Genomic DNA, 21,093 nt, shown 5'->3' with positions numbered 1-21,093 from the left:
TAACTTGCCATTTCAAAATATTGCATATCTAGGAGATAAGGTTAGAGAAAGTAGGTAAAAACATTCTCTTCTGAAAAGAAATTATAGACAGTAGAAACAGGTCATAAGCACAGATTGACCAATGAGTTGCTATTGAGCAAAGCAGATACTTATTTATAGCAGTAGTAAAAATAGGACAAACATTATCCTGCTTGCAGCTATAAATATTGAGTCATCACCATAGAATCAAAGGCTCTATAACTATGGCAAGCCTCTTAAATCAACATAGAGAGTACACAGAACCTGATAATCAGTGTAGAGATAATCAGTGATAAACAACTGTGAGCTGCAGATACGTAAAAGACAGACACATGGCAAAGATAACTGCAATGCCACCACCTTCTTCTTTTGTGGGAAGGTTTCATTAAAAACTGATACACATGAAAAGAGGGATTTTACAAGGCACACTAAATACAGCTTCTTCAGACCTTAAGTTTTAGTTTTATCTGATTTAAGAGAGACTATTAATATACTTGACTTAAAGTATTAATCCACACAGTATAGCTGTACTGTGCTAATATTATGCTATGCAGGGTACATATTCAATAAATACTGATATTAATGAATTGTTAATAAATTATGAATCTTTCAGGAACAAAACTGCAGAAAATCACAAACTTCCAAATATTAGGTTCACATCCTCAGCACTAAAATAGCCCTAAAAAGAATTAATTGAAGTGTACTAATGAAGATTTTAATTTAGATGCCTTGCTGCTTGATTTACTTGAAAGAAAGTCTTTGTATGAAAATTGTTCTAAAAAGGAAGTACTAGAATGGCTGTTCATCACAGGAGACATCATGGACTTGTTTCTGACGCTGATGCTAAGTGGCATTTTCTCCACTTTAACGTCTGTACTTGATTGAGGCGTCAAGCTTTCAGATATTTAACTTTCTAACACTCACAGTGGCTGCACTTAGAACAAGCACTAATTAAAAACAATTATATAATCAAATTGCCAGAAATGCTTAACATACCAAGATTTCACACATGGGCACTTTGGAAAGAGTTCAGTTATTTTATACAAATGTGCTCAGCTTCTGCGGTGATTTGAACATCTAACTGAAGAATTTGGATGTCCTCTAAAAAAACTGCTGACAGTCACTGATCAAATAAATTGAATTAATAATATTTGAATACTGTATAAGTTGCAGAAACATTATGCATTGCTTTGGGGAATAATTTTGTATCAAAATATTACTCTACAAATACGGGAAGAAGGAATGTACAGTGAAAGGAATCGGTAAACATGGCAGTGGGAACAGCTGGTTACTTGCTGCATAGCAACTCATTTCCTCACAGGTATATTTAGCTCTACAGCACTAACTGTATTTATGGGCCCATTACACTTGAGACAATTCTTTTCTTATGGGAGAGCATTCCCACACAGTAATAAACTACAGCTTGCTGAGTTTTCAGTGCTGTTCCTATACCCATCATGACATGAAAAGCTTGGGGAAAAACCCAAACCACCACAGGTAGTATTAAGATGTTTCTTCTTAGTTAAGCACTCATCCATGTATATTTTCATCTGTCCAGCAAGTCCCCCAAATTAGCCTCCTCTTCACACTGTTTATTGGAATTTATCAGTCTTTTCTTGTACATTTCCTTTTCAGAAGTGCTCTTCACCACAATTGTAACCCACCCCAACAAATCTTTCCCTTATGTGAGAAGTATTCACTAAGAGCATCTCTGATAGGAATGCAACTTCATTGCAATTTTCACTGCCTATTAATGCCTTTGTCACTCCATAGATACTAGGACTATGGTAGAACATAAACTAACACACCAAGCTCATATTTGCTTAACTTTCCTCGAAGAGAATGCGACTGGTAATTATTAATAATCTGAAAATAAAACTTGAATCAAATTCCATCTTTACTTTCAAAGCGGAGTGATACAGCTTATATTTTAAAAAGTTTTGACTAGTTTTGACTAGTTTAAAGAAAAGCATTGAGAGAATTTCATTGTTTAAAGAAAAAGATGATTTGTCAGCTGAGGAAATGATACGGAAGAATATTTTTTTTCTTTAAACAATAAAAATATTACATTCAAAATTCAAATAAGAGAACAAACGTACAAATGGAAAATATACATTAAGAAATGAAAGTAAAAATTCAAGGAAAAACTTGAAAAATTATAATCATGTGTGAAGAACTTTAGGCATAAAGTTTTAATTAATATATACATCATTTGTTTAAAAGAAAGAAAAGTGGTTAAAGATCCATTGATCTAGGGGGTCAGCATAATGATTATTTTAACATGGGTTGAATTTCACTTTCGGTTTGGGAGGGGGATTTTTGTGATACAAAGACTGACATTTTAACTCAAGGGAGAGCCAGATAGAACACATTTTAGACCAGGGCATTTGGTATGAGCACACTATAAAATAAAAAGCTTGTCAGTGTTAATGTCTGAAGTTATTGGGCTTTTGAGTCACTACAGACTCCCATTTAGGGCTAGCTGTTGATCTACAATGAAATCCGTGTTTTAGTAGGGATAGAAGTAATCCACTCTATGTGCTAATGCTGTAAGATGTCTTTCAATAGGCAGTTGATTTCAATCTGTAACCAAAGTGTGTTTTCTGCATCTGCTTTGAGAAGCAATCATCCACAGGATTCAGGTATAAAAATTCAGCCCACGTTATCAGCAAATTGAGAAAAAGACATTTCCTCTGCAGCAAAGGCTGCAACATGACAGTGAAATAATTCTTTTGAACAAAGGATTCCTCAGGTGTTCTGAGAAGTGAAGCAAAAATGGATAATTGCTTTTTGTTCTTCTTCAAACACAGAAATATTTTTGTAAGTCCAATAATATTTTCTGTATTGATTGTTACTATTTTTTCCTAATTTACTTATCTCTAACTATTCTCTGAATAAATATCTACTTTGTATTCTTATTTGCTCCTGAAACATACTGCTATCTTCTGCATAATGATAAAAACTAATCACTATAAATGTTTTTCTTCTCAAGGCTAGAGACTGCATTCTCTTACTTGGAAAAGCTCTTCTCTATAGAGGTTTGTAATGCAGTCTATGCAGAATTCACTGCCTTACATACTTCCACGATTCATCTGTTGAAACACATCTCAGATCACAAGTGTTTCATAATACATTATAATGGAGATAAGATATTGATGCAGAACTGAATTTTAAACATTAATATCCTACTTAATATTTTAGTGTTACAAAAATAATAGGTGAGAATTTTATGATTAAATGGTCTTGACAATACATGTCTCTGTTCATAAAGTCAGACTCAGTAGGCTGCTTTTACTCCCTAGGTTCTACATATACTATAAAGTATCTGTAATGAAAACTATTTAGGAATTACAGTCCATATTCACTGAATTTTTTAACTGTAATGTCTGCTCAACTTTGGACACTAGAAAGAAAAAAAAAAAAGCCAATCCGCCTTTCACGGGGTTGTATTTATTGTTATAATATAAATGATGTTTTGTAAACTTTTCTGACATTTAAAAAAATCAATATAAAAATACTGTATTGCTTTTATCAAAAAGCACATAAGAGCACTCTAAAGGGCATGTGTAGATGCTGATATACTCCCACACAGAACTACTGGTGACAGACAACTTTGAGGGCCAAGGTATATTTTTCAGGACAGCAAAATAAAGGCTTTAAATTGTTTGAGGGCTATGTATAACCATTCTAAAGAAAAACACAGAACAGCTAATGCTGCTTATTCCACTATCCTGGTAAGATGCCAGCAAAGATAAAATATAATAGAGACTCTATTCTAGTGTTTCCCAAGATGAATGTATATTATATTTGAAGAGAGCTATTTTAGAATCTCATAAAAAAATGCTTTTTAAATATGTAATATGTGACAATTGCTGTTGGAGAAAACATATGTAGCCAGAAAAAAGACATTGAATTTTTTCAATCTGTTTATCGCTATTTTCTTAAAAGCCTTTCCTGCTGACAGAAGCAACAGACTGACATTTATTTAGATTTGTCCAAGCAGACTAAGATCCAAGCCACAAGAATGATAGGTTTTGTGAAAAATTTTTCCTAGAGACCATAAAATCACAGAATGGTTTGAGTTGGAAGGGAACATCCAGTCAACCGTTATTAATAAAACTAAATGGAAGAGGAGCAAAAAGATAATTTTTATTGTTCTTAAAGATTTCTGGAGTTCAGCTCTCAGGGGTGATACTAGGAATATGCATTAATTTTATGGAAAGAATCACTGAGAGTACTTGAAAGATGTTAGCAAGCTTACTACATGTAATACACTATTTACATAGCAGACAGAAGAGCAAAGTGTCATGTTAAATAAAACTTGAAAATACAAAATGAAAGAACTGGGGTAAGTAAGAAAGAAAGAAAACAAACAGAGACAAATGGTTTCATGCAAAGAGAACATATTTAAACCAAGATTGTGATGAGTCTACAAACGAATAGAGGAACTTTAAATGATAGAGGGAATGATAAGGAGAATGGATGATAAGACAAGACAAGACTAAACCAGAAGACTTACAAACACAGTGACAGCAGCACAAAAAAAGTAAGGCAATAAATTAATATTTCAAAACCTAAAAACCATCAAATTTTCCTACCCACACAGGCAGGCCAAAATAAAATGCAACTAAGGTGTAAAATTGTTCAGCAAAAATTCAATAGCTTACAGATCCTAAAAAACTAAACGTATGTCAGAAACCCAGGTAAGGGAAGTAAATTCATTCATTGAACTGTAAAGACCATAATGGTACAAGTTGTCAAAAGATAAGTTTATTGAATCAAAATTGTAAATCTAGGTGTTTCATAAGAATCCTGTTGATGTTCAAGCACCTGGTAAAAAATTTCTGGAAAACCTGGTACCTTTTTCCAGGGCAGGAAAAAAAAGTCACTTTCAAAACGATGCTACACTGGGCACTTTAGAAATATATCCATCAAATCCAGTTCTTTCTTAACTTTATTTTTAAGCTCCAAAGTTAGATTGATACATGTTTAATATAACTGACCCACAGTAACAAAAAAGCCCCTATTTTTGGGAGGACAGGCAATTTGAATGCCTTAGAGACTACTAATTACAGAAAGAAAGCTCACCGAAGACTGAAAGTACAGAAAATAGGAGTAAAGGACTTCTGAGAATGACTGCCTCTTTGCTTCCAGTACTTCACACCACTCTGGCTACATATCCTTCTTGTGTTCTGACTGTAGTAAAGTAAACAGGGGAGTGGGTATATAAAAATGCTGTAAGTTTTCCTAAATAGCTTTCTAATTAAGGTAATAATCTGAAAACTGAGCCTGTTACTGTTTGAAGATTAATGTTTCAAGGAAAACAGAAACTTTAATGGTTTTGCAGCCCTAGTGTTCTTTTCCTATCTGCTACAACTGCTGGAACCCTAGCACAAATATGACTTGCTCTGCTTATAGCATGAAGTCTGTAAAATTTTTCTGTCAGTTTATAAAAAGGGCTATTTTATAAAACTTACATGCTGTTTATTAAAAAAAAAAAGAAAAAGTTATCTCCTTAAACCAGCAAGTGCAAGACCCATGGCATGGAATAGTAACCTACCAGGGTCAAAAATTAAGCAAAGTCTATGAGATAACCATGAAATAGCTGGAAATAAAAGGATGGCTATGTAGACAAAACAGAAACACATCTGAGCTCAGACTGTTAATAGGTTTTTGAAACAGAACTAGGCAAACATGTATAATTAGATAGTTCACTAAATGTTTGGATTTATCAATACTTGGCTTCACACCATCTGGCAATATCCAGGACTGCCTATGTCACCTCTTTTTTTTCCCCCTCTATTTCCAAGCTGAGCTGTATTCCTCTCATTCCTTTTTCCTATACACCTTTCCTTAGCCTTCAGCAGAATGTACTATACCCTATACACTGATGGGTGGCTGTGTGGCAGGAACATGCTTTGATTGACCTGAGCAGATCACAGTCTCACAGCTGCTGTGCAGACCAGACAGATTATATGCTCAGCCTCTGCTGAGTAAGGCCCAAACCCCACTATGTAACACTTGAGCTGGGCCTGACCCAAGAGAACCAGAAACTGTCTAGTACAGGATACTCTCTGTGTGTTAAAAATCCTGGAACTGCAGCAGGATAACAAAACATACACTGAGACCTGTAGCCCACTCTGTGCTGATACCAGTAGCCCTCAGTACTGGTTAAGGGTGGCATGGCTGCCTCCTATCAAATGGATACTGGGAAGAATGTCTTCCTGAAAGAGCTGTCAAGCAGTGGAACAGGCTGCCCAGGGAAGGGGTAGAGTCACCATTCCTGCAGGTATTTAAAAGACATGTGGCTGTGGAACTCAGGGACAAGGTTTAGTGGTGGACTTTGCAGCTCTAGCAGTTGGACTTGATCAAACCTAAAAAAAATCCATGCTTCTATAATCTTAAATATGTTCTCTGTTTTAGTCATCAAAAGCATATGGTTATGATTTTATTGTTTTCAGCTATGACTATTTTTTATCTAGTATTATCTTTTCTCTTGGAAGACGAGGAAACATAGTCTTTGACATGACAACTTTTATCTCAAGTAGTCTCAATGCCAGTACTTAGTGAAACAGATTATCTGCTAAAATATCTCCTGTCCTGCCTTAAACATTCATGTTTCAGACCTTTGGCAGTGTTATTATTCCATCATGAAATTTTACAGAATATATCAACCACAGATGTCTATCAAAAAAAATGAAATGAAGACTTCTTGATATTTAATAAAAACACTACCTTTATGCTATTTGTATCATTTTATAAAAGCAACAAGGACATTCACACACTGAATTTTTTCCCCCAATAGTAATTTTTGAGGTTAGATATGCATTATGCATGATATTTATTTTGTGTCTCTTAGAAAAATATACACTTAAGTTCCACTTATTTTTCACCAGAAAAACATTGTAAAATACATAATAAATTATAAGTAAGAAATATTTCTACTGAACATAGACAAGTAAATGTAAACATTAGTACCTGAAACAACACCAATTCCATCATCACAGTCATAATCAGAGACTTCACTGTCACTGATCCTTTTGGATCCTGGAAAAAAAAAAAGACATGTATCATTTTTCTTCCTGTAAGTTAAAACTACCCTCTGCCACTAATACCAAAATAAATGCATGGATTTCATGCTAGACCATGAAGTATTATTATCAGCATATAAAGATAATTATTCATGTTCTATTATTTCACATATACAAGTGCACCAGTTATTTTAGTTAAATCTTTAAAATGAAATGCTGAAATACATCTCCACAACATTTCATTTATGAAATACTTTTATATACTTCATATCTATATTCATTCCATATAGAAACTGGCATCACACTGTTCATATTCCAAGTTTTCATATACAAGGTATCATCCCTCCCCAAAGTCTCTAAATAACAGAAAAGTTAATAATAGCAATAATATTAAATACAGGTAGTACTTTCTTTGAGTTAATAAGGATTATCAGGAGAAAAGGCATCTTCACACATACAGTGTGCCATGAAACACAAGTAAACTATTAAATGTACACCTGCCAAAATAGCTAGAGCTGAGTTGGCAAAGCAGATTCCACTTCCACAACTAGAGCCCAAATGTAGGTCACGTAGGACAAGTATATATCTCAGTTTTTGTTCAACCTAAATTTGCTTCAGTCTTCTGTGGCATCTCTTAAACAGTATTTGATTGCTGATATCAGGGCTAAGCACTTGCATTTGACTGATAATTATTCATTTACTTGTTTTAAATGTGAAAAAAACCCCTGTTCTTCAGCAAGATGGTGTGTCTATTTTAATTTTTTAGCCATCTAAAAATGGGTAATTAGAAGGCAGAAACTCTAATTGTCACCACACCTCCAATCACGTGCAAGATTTTTTTTTTCCTGCCTCAGGACAATTTCTTCTGAAAAATGTAGACACAAAAATACCAGTAAAAACTTGGAGTAAACCTGAAAAAGCCCAGGACAAAGTAGTCTTAATGCTCTATCTGGGTGACTGGCACAGAAGGATCTCTACCCTCCTTCCCCGACAGAAAACTGGGAGAACATGTACTAAAGGGGTTTTTGGCAAACATAAAAAGTTTTCAACTTAAAGAAACTTTAGAAATTATTTGAATTATAAGAATTGCTGTCATTTTTTAGACTGTTGAATATTTGTTTACCTTCCCACCAGAGGATAGTGGAAGGTCCTTCTTATACAGAAAGAGTGTGCTTACAAGATCTGAGACTTCTCCTAAGCCATCCTGTTACAATAAGTAATCAACTTACTCTCCACAAATTCATACAATTTCATTTTTAGTCACAGTATTCTCTAGGCCTCTGTAATATGCTGTCAGTAAATTCTGCAGTTTCATTAGGCATTGTGTGAAACCAACTTTCTTATATTTTATTTCTATTACATTATTTTAGACAATGCCATTCAAGCTTTTGTATTCTGAGAAACATGAATCAGCATTCTGTGTTCTATAGCTATCTCTTTGGTTTGGGGTTTTTTTGAGCTGAAATATCATTGTTTGGTTTCTTTACATATACAAACCATTTTACATTTCTGATTGTTCCTGCCGTATTTGTTTGTATATTTTCTATTTCTTCTGTGCTTTTTATGAGAAGTCAAAGGTCACTGCAGCATTTAAGATGTGATTGTACGAATTTATAAGCTAGACTGTAGACTATTTCTTTGAGATAAAAATTTCTCAGTTTAAATATTATTCAACTAAAAAATGGTGTAAGCATGATATGTGCTAATTCTTAGAAAACAATATAGCCTGCCAATACATTATGCAATTTCAGTAAAGGAATTTTAATTGTGGTTATTTAATCGCAGTAAATGTTTATGCTTTCCCTAGAAACAGGAAATTAAAATTAGTTCAGGGAAAGTCATGCAATTCTCATACAGTAGCTCAATTTATTATAAAATTTTAGAAATAGCCATGTTGCAATGGGTAGGGGGACAAGTATCTTTGAATTCAAGAAATAACAAGTCTTTCTCTAAAACCAAAAATTACAAGCAACTGATGACAATTAGCACTCCAGAAAACCTAGAAAATGAGGGCAGAAATGAAGCAAAAAGTTTTGACCTACTCTGATTATTTTCTTAATGATAGTATTACAAAGGCCCAGTCTCTCTTTTTCCCCAAAGAAAGCATCCATTCCACCTGTGATGCTGTCCCAGCTGCCATTTTCAGGAGAACGCTCTACTGGTGTAGTGATATACATGCCAGTGAGCAAGAAGGATCAGTCTCCATTCTCCTTAGCCACGGATTCAAATCCAGGTCATTAAAGGAAGACAGTATTTGTGACCAAACACTAAGCAAGAGAGCCCTACTAGCTGGCTGGGGTTTGGCTGGGATCTAAAAGGCAAAGCAGTGGGATGCTGTCTTTTGGTGACCCTGACCCTGATGTGGTAGTGGGTCTGTGGCTGCTGTGCAGAGATCCCAATAAAGTTACTCAGGCCCTAAAAGAGAGAGGATTGGGGAATGGGAAGATGAGGGCAATTGAGTTTGCTGATGCTCATCACATGGATGCTAGGAAAGGTTTTTGTCATGAAAGATGTAAAAAGGCTGAATCAACTATGATTTGAATAGATGTAATTTACTCATCAACTAATTCATTCTTATGAATGAATCTAATTAATTACAACTGAGGTTGCTTTTTATTTATGTTTATATTTACAGCTAAGTACATCTGCTTTAACATATTTTTAGAATATTATATTCTGTATTTGGGAGAAGATATTTGCATCTTTGAGGATGAAAATAGTCAGCTGTTGTCACAGGGGGCTCTAGACTTCCCAGCTGTATAGCTAATATTATATCTTCTTGTAGTCACAGGATACATCTGGCAGAAAAAAAAGAGATTAAGAAGCTTCAACAGACCACAAGTATAAAAGACAGGGTTTTCTCTCTCTTTCTGTCTTCTCAAGCCACATCCATCTGTTCCAGAATCTCTTAATATCTCAGCTCCACATCATCTTCCAGGATCTACAGATTTGAGCTTCAGGGAAGAGTCAGGACAAGGGAAAGTGAATGGGCCAGGACTGAGACCTGCCCAAAGGATGGGAGTAGAAAAAGAATAAAAGCAAGGGAAAGATCAGATTTCAGTGATTTCTCAAACTGTCTTTGCTACTGCAAAGAGGAGAGTCTCTTGTAACACCTGACATCCTTAAATATGAAAGCTTGACCTGTAAGATGAGATATGAAACTTGTTCAGCTCAGATCATCTATTCTATCTCCTCACGCTGCTTCAAGCCAGCTCTAACAACTAACAGACATAAACCAGTTGAAAAATAATAATCATGTTTAAGTAATATTTTCATTTCCTTACAAATGTAAATTTAAATGATGGTAAATAAGTCAGGAGAAATTCAAAGCAGAATTAATTACTTGGTTTTGTCTTTGGCAATCAATGTTTTCAGGAAGGATGAAGGAAGGAAGGCATGTCAATTAAATATGTAATGTCAAAAACTACTGGCTGAAATACGTAACTTCTGCAAAGGAATCAGATTACACATATTTAAAACATCTTCCATTAACTTTAGAAATGGAACAAACTAGAAAGTGCACAGGTCAAAATCTTTAATTGAACCAAGTATTTGAAATGTCAGTATAATTGCTGGCAGATAGGTTAAAATTTCTTGAAATTTTTGCAACAGTAATTTTACCTGCTGTATATTAATTTTAGATTGTCATTTTCTTTTTAACCTATTGGCAATGTAAATGTGAATATTTAGGCATCTGTCCTACCTCAGCCATGTCTTTGAAAAATACTACTTCATTGAGTAATTTGGACCACTGATTACACAAAACAGGGAGAGCAATTCATATTTTATCTGGGAAATGTGACATTGAAGCCTCTCACAAATTATTGAAAATTAATATTGTGAATGAAACTGTTATTTATTATTCAGTGAATATCTTAAATGGTTTGACATATACATTATAAAATATGGTCCTAAAATCAAGAGCAAGGAGTTTAAATTCATTTTTACATAAATTCAGAATTCAGTAAAAATATTATATTCCAGGACTCTGGATACATTAAATGAATGCATTGGTGCCAATGGTTTGCCTGTGGCTAACCTTTTCTTTGATGCCATTCCACTAGTATGTGGTTTATTTATAAAATTTTATTGGAGGTAGTATTCCCCTTTTGTCTGATAGCTGAGCAGTAACAGACGGTAAATACAGACTGTCAAATCCCTTCCACCCAGATTAACAATTATTACAGTTATGGACTGAAGGCAAAATAGACCCCATGCTACAGTAACCCTCATAAAAATGCCTTAATTCAGCATAACCCCAGCCCCAGTGAAATCAAAATATATATTCCTATTCCCTTTAGCAAGTTTGGGTTTAATAGCCTTAAACTATCAATAAAACTTTTCAGGGGAGAGTGAAAAACCTCCCCATCAGAAATTGAGAATGTTTAGCATCCTCCTGCCCTTCCACACCTCTCTGCTCTTTCCCTGCAGTGCTGCTCAGCACAACACTGAGCAGCCAGCACAGCAACTCTGAGAGAACATGTACACAGCAGAGCTGGAAGTTCACAGCACTTGCCATGTAGCTTCCATTGCAGGGCTGGGGAAAAACCCCATCACTTAAAAACCATTAGGACCATTATTTTTGAGTTCCATTTAGCAAGTACTTTCTATTTAATTTTTTACTATTTGCATTTCTACTTTCTATTAGGCAGAAAGGGAATTTATAATACAGTAGTTTTTTAGTATAAAAACATTTCCATTTTCATCTTCATCTTCTGTGCTTCATATATTCTCCACAGAAATTTCTGATGGACCTCAAGAGAAGACTAACACAGAGGTTCACAGCTCTACTAAAGCCCATATGACCAACCAACACAGTTATTAAAATGAACTAGGACAGGGGATAGAATGAGAAATAAAATTAGTGTGAGTCAGCCTAAATACAGAAGGAAGTGCCAAATTTATGGCTCAGGAATTCTGTGCTTTACTTGTGGAGAAAAAAAAAAAAAGAAAAAGAAAGGAGACCAAGCTCCCAGTCCTGTCTCTTACAATGCAGGAAGCTTTTACAAGGTTTTGTGGACTCCTTGGGGGAACAAAGGGTAGTGAAGCATGCTTGTAGTTCCTTCCCTGGAGCTCACAGAAGGCCTTCACAACCACTTAAAGTCACTTAGCATTGCCTGTATTTCTTCTATGTTCAAAGCCGACATATAAGCAACCCCAAAACAGTCTCATAACAACTGTTTGAAGAATTTGCTCTCTGATATTCATCCAGCCTGTGCCCAAGGGTTCTTAGTGTGAGCTAATTTCTCATGCAGTCCTGCTGTCTCCACGTCAATCCGTCACTTTATCATCCTGCACATAATAGTGGGATTTTAGAGGTTTTTGACCCATTTCACCTACACTGACAGAGGAGTATAAATATCAAATTCTATTAAGTTCCTACAGATCTTTGAAAATGGTTAGAATAGGATAGAAGAGAGAGATAGAAGAGAGAGATACAACATGGAAGTCCTTAGTCAAAAAGAAACTTTATCAAGCTAAAATTTGTGTCTAATCCAAATGTCTGCAAGTCCAGAGATGCCACACCAAACTTGGTCTCTCCCCATGCAACGATATCATAAAACAGGAGTAGAAGAAATACGGGAGACTGACATGAGATGCAATGGAAACTGGATTTTATTAGTACTACTCTCAAGAAAGCTCTGCTCTATCGGGGTTTTGTTTCTCTCCACCGTGGTATGGATCTATTTCCATAACAATGCGTGTTTCGTTTTTTAAATGTAACTAAAAGATCATTAGTTGAACCAATTCTCAAAGAGATTCCAATAATTAAAACTGCAGAAACTGCAGAAAGTCCCAAATGAAATGCTCTACAAAATTTAAGTTCGTAAAACTGTATGTTATTAGTTTACTTATATTTAATTAAGACAAATTCCTCAGATATAGCTGGATTTGTAATGGGGGATTTAAATCAAGAAACTGTAAAAATGCATATCAGTGTAAATACTGATTTTGCCAGTACTTCACTTACCCCATGTCTGTATTCTAACCATACTTACACTAGTTCTCAAACAGCTGTAATATAATAGTATTCCTTTTAATACAGTTTAAGCAAAACAGCATTTTCGTAGTATAGTTAATAAAGCTCACTACAGTTTTCCTACCATAGCTCTACCTAAAATAAAGGCAAGCAAAGCAAGTATGGTGTTACAATATTGCTCCAATATCAATATTGAGATGTCAAGAATAGAGAAAGAAAGCCAACAAAAGACTTATTACTGAAAAGCAGACAAGAAAAGCCAAAGAACTGTTATGCAATTTAGCATCTGCACAATAGGTAGCAAAAGCACACCAATAAAATATCAAATTAAATTTTGCACGTATATGGAAGCAAAATGCATTTCTGGCATGCTGAAAATTTACCTGAATTATATGAATATAAGCCTTTATCTGGAAAACAAATATTGAAATGAAGTAGTGTCAGGGAAAAATACATGAATCAACACATGTAACAGGGATGATTAGAACCTTAAACTTTGTTATAATTGCTGCCACAGATGGAAGAATTTGATACTGTGGGCCACGCTCCTTCAAAATAAGAAAACTCAAGCAGCTAAGAGAAATTAAACCACAAAAATGCCAATCACTTTTGGATCAACATTTATACACAATAGCCACAGAGATCCAGAAGAGCAATTTCAGTAATTTCCAATTCTGACATACAGTTGCACACTTTTATTAGAAGTGTTTAACTTTTTAGGGCAAAATGTATATTTAACTAGGCATACAATATGAGCTGCTACCCTTAAAAATATTGCACGCTTCTGTTGACACTGCAGCATTAGCAGAACTTTCCCAAGATGTACTTTTGAATCCTACTTTAAATTTAACAGACTCAGAAGTGATACGTCATTCAGTGTTCTCCCTCCAGCTAGGTCTTGGTTTGGTAAATATGTACATACATGAGAATCTTAACTACACACTGTTACCAGCAAATTCAAGAATCCTAATATGAGCTCAATGATTAAATACTTGCAATACCTGAATTATTGTTTGCATTCCTTAAGTCTGACTGGTTTATGTATTTTAGCTTTCCATACAATCATACCAATTTTTCTAAACTGAACAAAATAATAGTATGTGAATATCTGGACAATTCTGGAAACATGAAGAGTTAATGGCATTTGCAGATTTTGAAAATATTATTTCCATAAGATGTCATAATACAAAGAAGCCAGGAAGCCAGAATAACATTAATAATACCTTGTCATAAGCAAGATTTTATGAATATTTTTATTCCTTATAGTTGAAAAGCTCACAGACATCATATTAAATAGAAAAGAATGACAGTCTGTAAGTAAATGATGCACCTCAGATTATATGATATGACAGTGTTAGAGAAAAAATTAAAATTTCAATTTCTTCCCAAATGGTGCTGTTAATGGATTCACTGGATGACTAAGTACCTTCTGGCAAGTCACATTTTTTCTGACATCCAGGTAAAAACTATTTTAATATGTGGATCATATCACTAAATCATCTACTACTTAAGATTTCTAACTCTCTGTATTTTCAACTTTGGTTTCTTGATAAATGTAACACATTTTTATATCCCAGACCCAGAATTCCATTAGGCAATATAATTTCAAAGTGAATGATAGGGGGTTTTTTCAGCATCATTTACAACCTTTTATATGTGATTTATTGTGTAACTTCTCTAATATTTGTATTCCTTAGTAGTAATCTTTTCTGGTTATGAATTTCATTTAAAAATGACAACTATTTGCCTACAAAATTATGAAAAATGGAGTTTAGAGACTTTGCCTAGTTTATCCTGACAACATCAGATGTAACCCAAACATCGAAGGTGGAAGCATGCCAAATGCCCACAAAAAAAATCAATTAACACAGTCTAGAAATTATTCATATAGTTAAAAATTATGGGGTTTCTGAATTTAACTGCTGAATAGATCTTTAAAAGGGTAGAGCTTCTTGAAGAGCACAAGAATATAAAACTAGTGAGATTATAATGGGATTGAGGACTAAGAAAGCAATGTTGGTTTCTATATGCACAGAAAGGAAGAAGTCAGAACAGTAATAAAACCATCTGAAAACTTCATTACACAACAGAAGAGCAATATAATAACCTGATTGTATCAAGTAAGTAACCAGAGGAACTATGTAATTCCCTTAAACGGCTTCAAATAGGTTTTTAAGTATTTTTGTAGTTTAATTACAATTTAATAAATTAATATCCTAAATTAGTTTCTTTCATTTATCCTAAATGAGTTTTCTTTTAGAAAAAGAAAAATATTTTGATAGTTTAAGGCCTTTTTAGACATCCCTGTATCATGTTAAATACCTTTTAATTAAAGTATTTAATAAACCATAGATGTACAATGAAATATAATAAATAAATAATAGGTGTACAATAAATACAATACTGGTATATATATGTCCATATTCTGTGAACAAAATATCAATGCATGCAAACAAAGATAACATGCCCAAGGCCTGTGCTCCATTAAAAGAAAGAGAAAAACTAAGGAAGAAGCATGAAAGAGAAAAATAACTGTCATTCTTGCTCTCTAGGGTAAAATTCTTATAATAAATTAATCATGGCCTGTGACACTGACCATAAAATGCTCCATATTATAATTTGGAAAAAAGTCACTGATGCATGTTTCCATTAAGTACAATTCACTTACCTACTCGTGAACAGCATTATTATAATTTCCTCAAGTAAGGTTCAGTGACATCCATTGAAAATTATCGTGCTGACTTAACCACACTCACAACAAACTAAAAGGAAATTGCTGAGACAGCAAGATCCTGATCCTGCAGTAAAATGAGCCTCTACAGAGCTCCAAGGAAGTAAATAACTTTCAGCAGAAGAAGATTTGCCATCATTTCACAGGGGCTCATATTTCACAGGTTAAAGATTCAGATACATTTGTAATTAATTATTGTTAAACATTAATGATTTTGGTACTATGAAATGTATATCTTGGTATTCTACAATATAGACTTGACAACCTTACCATTTAAATAATGCAATAGAAGGATTAAATTAACAGTTATGACATTCCTCCTTGATCTGATGAACATTCAAAAAAAAAGTTCTCATCACCCAGCAGTGAGAAGTCCATCTAGAAATGCTTTTCAAAAATTAATAAGTAATCAGATTCTTTATTTTTTAATTTTTGTTTTTTCTAGTCAGATTTAAAAATTTTAATCATGTTAAGGTCTCATCGTTGCCCCAGAAAATAGAGTCTGATGGAAAAATGTACAAAGTACAAAGCTGAAAAATGACAAGACTTTTCATGCTACCCAAAACACTTTGTTTATGCATTATAGATTTTCTTAATTCCCATCCAAAAAAATGAATAGAATTTGAAAAACAAATTTTATATATAGCTTTCTGCACACTATATGCAGATTTTTTAGAACATAACTATACTCAAATTTTATCCCCAGAGTTTAAATACTCATTACTGTAATTTCTCTCCCTCCAGATTTTTTATGTGCCTGGAGAATCATGAAACTCAGTGAATGGAGTCATTGATGAATTTAATTCTAAAAGTAATGAAAGTCAAATTCCCTTTAAAAGAAAAGTACTTCAAAGTCTGATTATTTACATTTATTTTCATTTTGATTGATTTTTCTGGTCTTCAGATCTGAAAAAAATACACCGTTTTGGACTTCTACATGTTGATTTTCAAACACTGTAATTTCTAAAATATTTTTGATCTTGTTCTCAGCAGAGTTTATCTCCCATAGATGAATTACTTTTCCCTTACTGAGGATGCCCAAAATATAAAACTTTTGTTTTTCATACCATATTGTGAATTCTCATGGTATTTGAAAACCCTCCTTCAGCTGCTGTACAGACCTATGCTGCAACAAGAGGCCTGAAAACGTCTGGGTTTACTGTTATATTCACATTTCTTCTCATTTGTAGCTGTTACCTACACTGTACATTGCACTCTCTGTGGGCTGCAGATCAGTAATTTAGACAGCTTATTTTTAAAGCTGAGAATCTGATCTAGAAAACCAGTGTCAGTTGCTTTTCAATCCTAGCTAATTGGGAAAGTCTTAAAACACTTGGAGTGAAACAAAACCTACTTCTAAAACAAATTCAGTGTCAACATAAAACTAAAAAAATTGTTGTTCTCCAAAATAAACAATAACCCCATCTTCTTTCTCAGTTCAACAATACCAGCTCACACTGCACAAATGCTCACATTACACGGATATAACTGTAAAAGTTGGAATAAGAATGCCTCATAGCCAATTTTATTTCTATCTCCATACTCTGGGCTCATGGATATGAAGTAATTTTTGATATGCAATCTCGTGGTATAAACCTTGCTTGATTTCTGTATCAGTTCTCAACAAATAGAAATACTAACAATAACTTCCACACCAGTGATCCTAACACCTAAGAACACAGCATCCAAAGCACATTCAGTTTTGTATGTATGCTCTAATAAGATACTTAGCTAATGTGAGATGGAAAAATAACCAACCAACAATAGGTCAAATATATTCCCTGAATATTTAGGGAATTCCTAAATATTCTCTAAAATTATTTTTAATTTTCTGGTTACAATCTTTTTTCAGAGGCAATATTAGAAGTTTGGCTGTAATTCTAGTTAATGTTTTCTGGAATTCTTGGTGCATGGCTGATTTTATGGTAAATGTTAGAGAAAATGAAGCAATTTTAAAAATTCACTTCAAAAGCTGAGCACAATAAGTAAAATAGGCCTACTTGTTACCCCGCATTTCACATTAGAAAAACCTTAAAATATACTCTTTGGATCAGGTTATGAAAATCTGAAATATAATTAGCTGAAAGAGCTAGTAAGTCATAATCCTATGTTCTATATTAGTTCCAGTTTCTAAGTAGATGTCTGTCAGAAAACACAAAAGAGAAAGTATTGCAATGATTCTTTATCACTAGGAAGTTAATGGAATGTATGGATCAGAGGACTGGGAAAGAGAAGGTGGACAGCTGACTTAGATCAGTCTGTACCACAACACACTGCCCACTCAAAGATATTGAGAGATAAATATATGTAGAAACTAAGCTACAGTCTCTGAAAGCTGGTTCCTAAAAAAATGGCATATGGGGCTCTGTGGGAAGCTTGCACTTTGCTACTGGCAATCTGTAAATACAACTTCACTCTTCAGGGCTGACAGTCTGCTCTTCTTCAGGAACACTGCAATCCAGTGATATTAAAAAGAGAATAGAAGTGGTAAGTGTAGGTGGTTCTTTTAAACTACCTTTAGAGAGTAACATTTGTCTTCAAATATATGTGTTTATCACTACTTGGCAATCATAAAGATAAAAAGCTTAGATGTGTAATGAGTATTTACACAAACAACAACCAACCTTATAATTCAAAATATCTCTCCTGTCATTGCTCACACTAACAATTTTTGGGGGTATTCAATAAAGTTCTTCATATTGTACTCACTAATTCTATACATAGAGGCATCACAGAAATGAACAAAAGGTAGGAGAACTGAACTGCTCAGATTTTACAGCCCCAAAAATTGAAATCAGCCTGCTTTATAACAGCCCAGTACATGTTCTAAGAAGTGCTTCAAAAAACACAGAAAAACTTGCTAGACATGCGTTGTCTTCATTCTAGAGACTTTTTTCACGTCATCATAATGTGCCACTGGATAACATCTTCTGTTTCATCATACAAAGAACATTATTGAAAGATACAAAAACATCTTCAGACACAGGAAACTAGTATACTAAGTTTGACTTCATACTCTTTTGAAACCTCAAAAAAAAAAAGTAAAAACCCCAGACTTCTCTATGTTATTAATACAGTATAAATATTTTACTTAGTGAAGGCAAACAATCTTGAGATGTGCTGTCTGCCCTTCACCGGTCCCTTGGTGATGACATTTAGACTGGGAAGAGCTTTTTTGGAGGCCATCTGGTGCAATGCCTGTTTCAGGCTTGGCCAATTTACACCTCATCGTTTACAGCCTTGTCCAGTTGAGTACTGGATCTCTCAGTAGGATATTGCATGACCTCTTTGGACACCAAGAACTACTTTTATTTCCATTTCAGAGGTGTGACAGCAATAAAAGAAAAATTGTATTTTTTCATTGCTAAATGGATTCTGCTGCCATAGCTGAACTCATATCAGATGCTAAATTTCCAATTGTATACCTTCTCAGACTCCAAAAAGTACGGATTTTAATTCCAGGACACCTTGTTCTGTACATTTAAAACTATCTGTTTAAACTGAAAATTATTTATGATACACAAGGATTCAAGACACGAATATATTCCTAGACCACTAAAGAAAATCCTTCTTTATGGGATTCCTATTTCCGTACAAATGGAAATAGGGTAATTAAGTGTAGGAGTATGCACGTTCTCCAGCAATAATAGTGAACACCTGAAACTACTTATTTGATTGAAGATTTTAGAGCCTGAGGCTGAAAAACTAGTGCTCTGGGAAAAGTCAGGCTAAACCATCCTCATTGAAAAGCAGGACTTCTATACCAAATCCTAGTATTTCACCAAACAAGAAGTTATGCTAAGTCCTTTCCTCTATATTTACAGACAAGCATATAAAATTGTTCAGCTGAACACATTATTTGTATTAGTATTTACTAGTTACTTTTTTATTACTCATTAGTACATAGTGCTATTACTATATAAAAAAACCCTGAATGTCTTTCAAATTTTCAGTCAATAACAATCAACAGATCTTTACTCAAACATCACTAAAATATGTTTAAAAAAAAAAGCATTAATTCATTCCTAATGGCAGTTATTTATTGCACAGTCAGAAATTCTGATAGACAAACAGGCTTTGGTAGCAGGACTGAATACTTCCTGAAAACCAGAATTTCACTAACTTCACATACAAAGAGTCCAGCTGGTCTGTAAAAATAGTTGTACATGGAATTTTAACTTCTTAAAATGTGTTGTAAGATGGAGTAAGCCATATAAGAAAAATAATTTAAAAACTTCAGTTAAATAACAGTCATGGCATATGAGAAGACTGAAGATGATTGAATTGCAATAGAACTCCTTACTTTCTAACTATCACTTCTTTCCTCCTTCTTTGGACAAGTATAATCTTACAACTTCAAGGCTATGCAGTGTAAGTCTCTGATAGTATGTCTATCTCAGAATATTATGATATGGAGCATTTTAATCCTTCTCACCATCAAGTGCACAGAAGACAAACAGATCAACCACTTGAAACGCTTGTATACAATGGGTTATTTAATAAAGACTCTACATAGAACATATGAAATATCCAAGCTTGTTTGCATGACTACCCACAGATTTCTGTGAGTTTGTGTGAAACGTATGCACACACACTCACATCAAATGACTCAAAGAAACTCCAAGTAAATCTTAGAAATTGGGTTTGGGTTGTTGAAGTTCCTTTGTTTTGTTTGGGGGGTTTTTTGCTAGTTTGGGGGTTTTGGTTTTGTTTTGTTGGGTTTTTTTTGTGGTAGTGGTGGTGGACCTTTTGGGTTCTGGGGGTTTATTAATTTGGTTGGTTGATTTGGTTGGGTTTTTTTATATAACTGCCAACTGGTATTTTATAAAGTTTATTCAGTGAAGAAAAGCTTTCTGGCAGCACTGAACAGTTAAACTAGAGAAACCATGAAGTATTAAAAAACCAGATTTTCCCCCCTTACTGTCTTATTCTTATGTATCTATTTTTATTACCATGTTTGATACACTGTATTTTCAAAATATCTACTAATAACATCAAACTACTATGGATTGGGAATAACAAACTCTACAAAGTAGAATTTGTAGAGAAATTCCATTTGTGAATCTAAGCACGTAAAATAGTATCAAAGCAAGGCAACAGGCCATGGTATTAATTTATCTACCTATGATGTTATATACAGGTTCCTTTAAGAAGTATGAGCTAAAGAGAGAGGTCCTGCACATTCACTTTTGCTTAAACAATGAAATTACGAACATAATATAAAAGATAGGTCTTCATGATAAAAAGAGCACATTGCAAAAAACCAAGATAATTTACTCAAGCTGAAGACCTGAACTGAGTTGTCTCATAAGAAAAAAACAGTGCAATACACA

At 34.0% G+C, this 21,093-nt stretch overlaps 1 protein-coding gene across 24 annotated transcripts in view; it reads right to left on the bottom strand.

The window, feature by feature from the left end:
• RIMS2 (regulating synaptic membrane exocytosis 2) overlaps nucleotides 1-21,093 on the bottom strand; it is a gene marked incomplete at both ends in the record, with an annotated part of 450,969 nt that overhangs the window by 166,952 nt on the left and 262,924 nt on the right. For 21 of the 24 annotated variants that reach the window (XM_082292399.1, XM_082292403.1, XM_082292398.1 and 18 more), the window contains one exon: nucleotides 6,997-7,065. In XM_082292399.1, the coding sequence (XP_082148525.1) occupies nucleotides 6,997-7,065 (69 nt within the window). Of the gene's footprint in view, nucleotides 1-6,996; nucleotides 7,066-13,412; nucleotides 13,440-21,093 lie in introns of all 24 variants that reach the window. The other 3 variants (XM_082292380.1, XM_082292391.1, XM_082292397.1) reach the window with 1 other exon arrangement.

Source organism: Coloeus monedula, assembly GCF_965178545.1.
Source record: "Coloeus monedula genome assembly, chromosome: 1".
Classification (NCBI taxonomy): domain Eukaryota; kingdom Metazoa; phylum Chordata; class Aves; order Passeriformes; family Corvidae; genus Coloeus; species Coloeus monedula.
Note: the sequence above shows the minus strand (reverse complement) of the source record. Positions and strands in the feature narration are given on the sequence as shown.